This window comes from Chaetura pelagica, unplaced genomic scaffold, assembly GCF_000747805.2.
Source record: "Chaetura pelagica isolate M959 unplaced genomic scaffold, ChaPel_1.0 scaffold743, whole genome shotgun sequence".
NCBI classification, from domain to species: Eukaryota; Metazoa; Chordata; class Aves; order Apodiformes; family Apodidae; genus Chaetura; species Chaetura pelagica.
In genome coordinates, this window is record NW_009952703.1 from 564,510 (window position 1) to 565,688 (window position 1,179).

The following is a 1,179-nucleotide window of genomic DNA, read 5'->3' on the forward strand; positions in this document are numbered from 1 at the left end:
GCACCAGGAGGGAGGGATGGAGACGTGTCCTTCCCCCTGGCACTGGGTACAGCCAAGGGGAGCTGGGGCTGGGGTGGCTCCCACACCTGCTCTGTGTCCCCACAGTGGTGAGTGACCAGCTTGGAGCATCCCCTTGTCCCCCAGGAGAGGCTCCTGGCCCCAGGCAGGGCTCGGGACCAAGCTGGGCTCGTTCTCCCCGGCCGGCCCGGATGACAGATGCCCACGGTGGAGGAGAAGATGCTGCAGCCCCCGTGGTCAACCTGGACCCCTCTGACCCAGAGCTGCACTACGAGGAGGAAGGGGATGACGAGAAGAGCGAGTCAGAGCCCTCAGACACCAGCAGTGTCTGCTCTGATGACTCTGTCTACCCTTGCTACGAGCCATCCCCAAGGGCTGGTGGGGATGGGGACCTCAGCCTCTACCAGTGCTGCGCCAAGAACGATGCCAGGTTGGTGCAGGAGAGGCTGGAGCGAGGGGTGAGCAGGAGTGAGGCCATGGAGCTGGACATCAACGGGAGGGTGAGTGGCTGGGGAGACCCCCCTGTGGAGCAAAGAGAGGATTTCCTGGGAAGAGGGAAATTCTGGAGGGTGGTGGTTGATAAAGCGGATGGGGCAGGAGGGAGAGTTCTGGGTGGGGTGGCTTTGAGAAGGGATGGGGTCTCCTGGGGTTGATCCTTGGAGCAGAACCTCATCCATCCTCCCATCTGGTTTGGGGTGGAGGGAAGACATGGGGGGTGGGGGGTCTCTGGGGAGCTGCAGCCCTGGTGCTGAGTGTGTCCCCTCTCCAGAATGGGCTGATGGTGGCCTGCTACAAGGGCTTTGTGGACATTGTGCCCCTGCTGCAGAAGTGCCCCTACATAAATGTCAACCAGCAGGACAAGGACGGGAACACGGCCCTCATGATCGCAGCCCAGGCAGGTAGGGACCGTGCTGGGGACCCCTGGACTCCCCCTCCAAAATCCCTGCAATGAGCCATTGGGGAAGCCAATATTACCATGGGACGTGACCCTCCCCACCCACGTTTTTCCCCTTAATTTGGCACCCTTGGCTGATGGGGGTTCCTACAGCAACGTTCTCCTCCTGCAAACACGTCCTGCCGGAGCAGCCACGTGGAGCTGGACCTGCCCCACGTGCTCTGAGGGAGCCCCGTGATCTGCAGGGATTTACCTGCACCAAGGTC

General features: G+C 61.9%; 1 protein-coding gene across 1 annotated transcript in view; it reads left to right on the forward strand.

Annotated features, from left to right (window-relative positions):
- The first annotated feature begins 209 nt into the window (after positions 1 to 209).
- The window catches only part of ANKRD33 (ankyrin repeat domain 33), a 3,196-nt gene continuing 2,226 nt past the window's right edge, over positions 210 to 1,179 (forward strand). Inside the window, exons 1-2 of the mRNA XM_009994090.1 lie at positions 210 to 518; positions 788 to 917. Coding sequence (XP_009992392.1) covers positions 210 to 518; positions 788 to 917 — 439 coding nt within the window. The remainder of the gene's footprint in view (positions 519 to 787; positions 918 to 1,179) is intronic.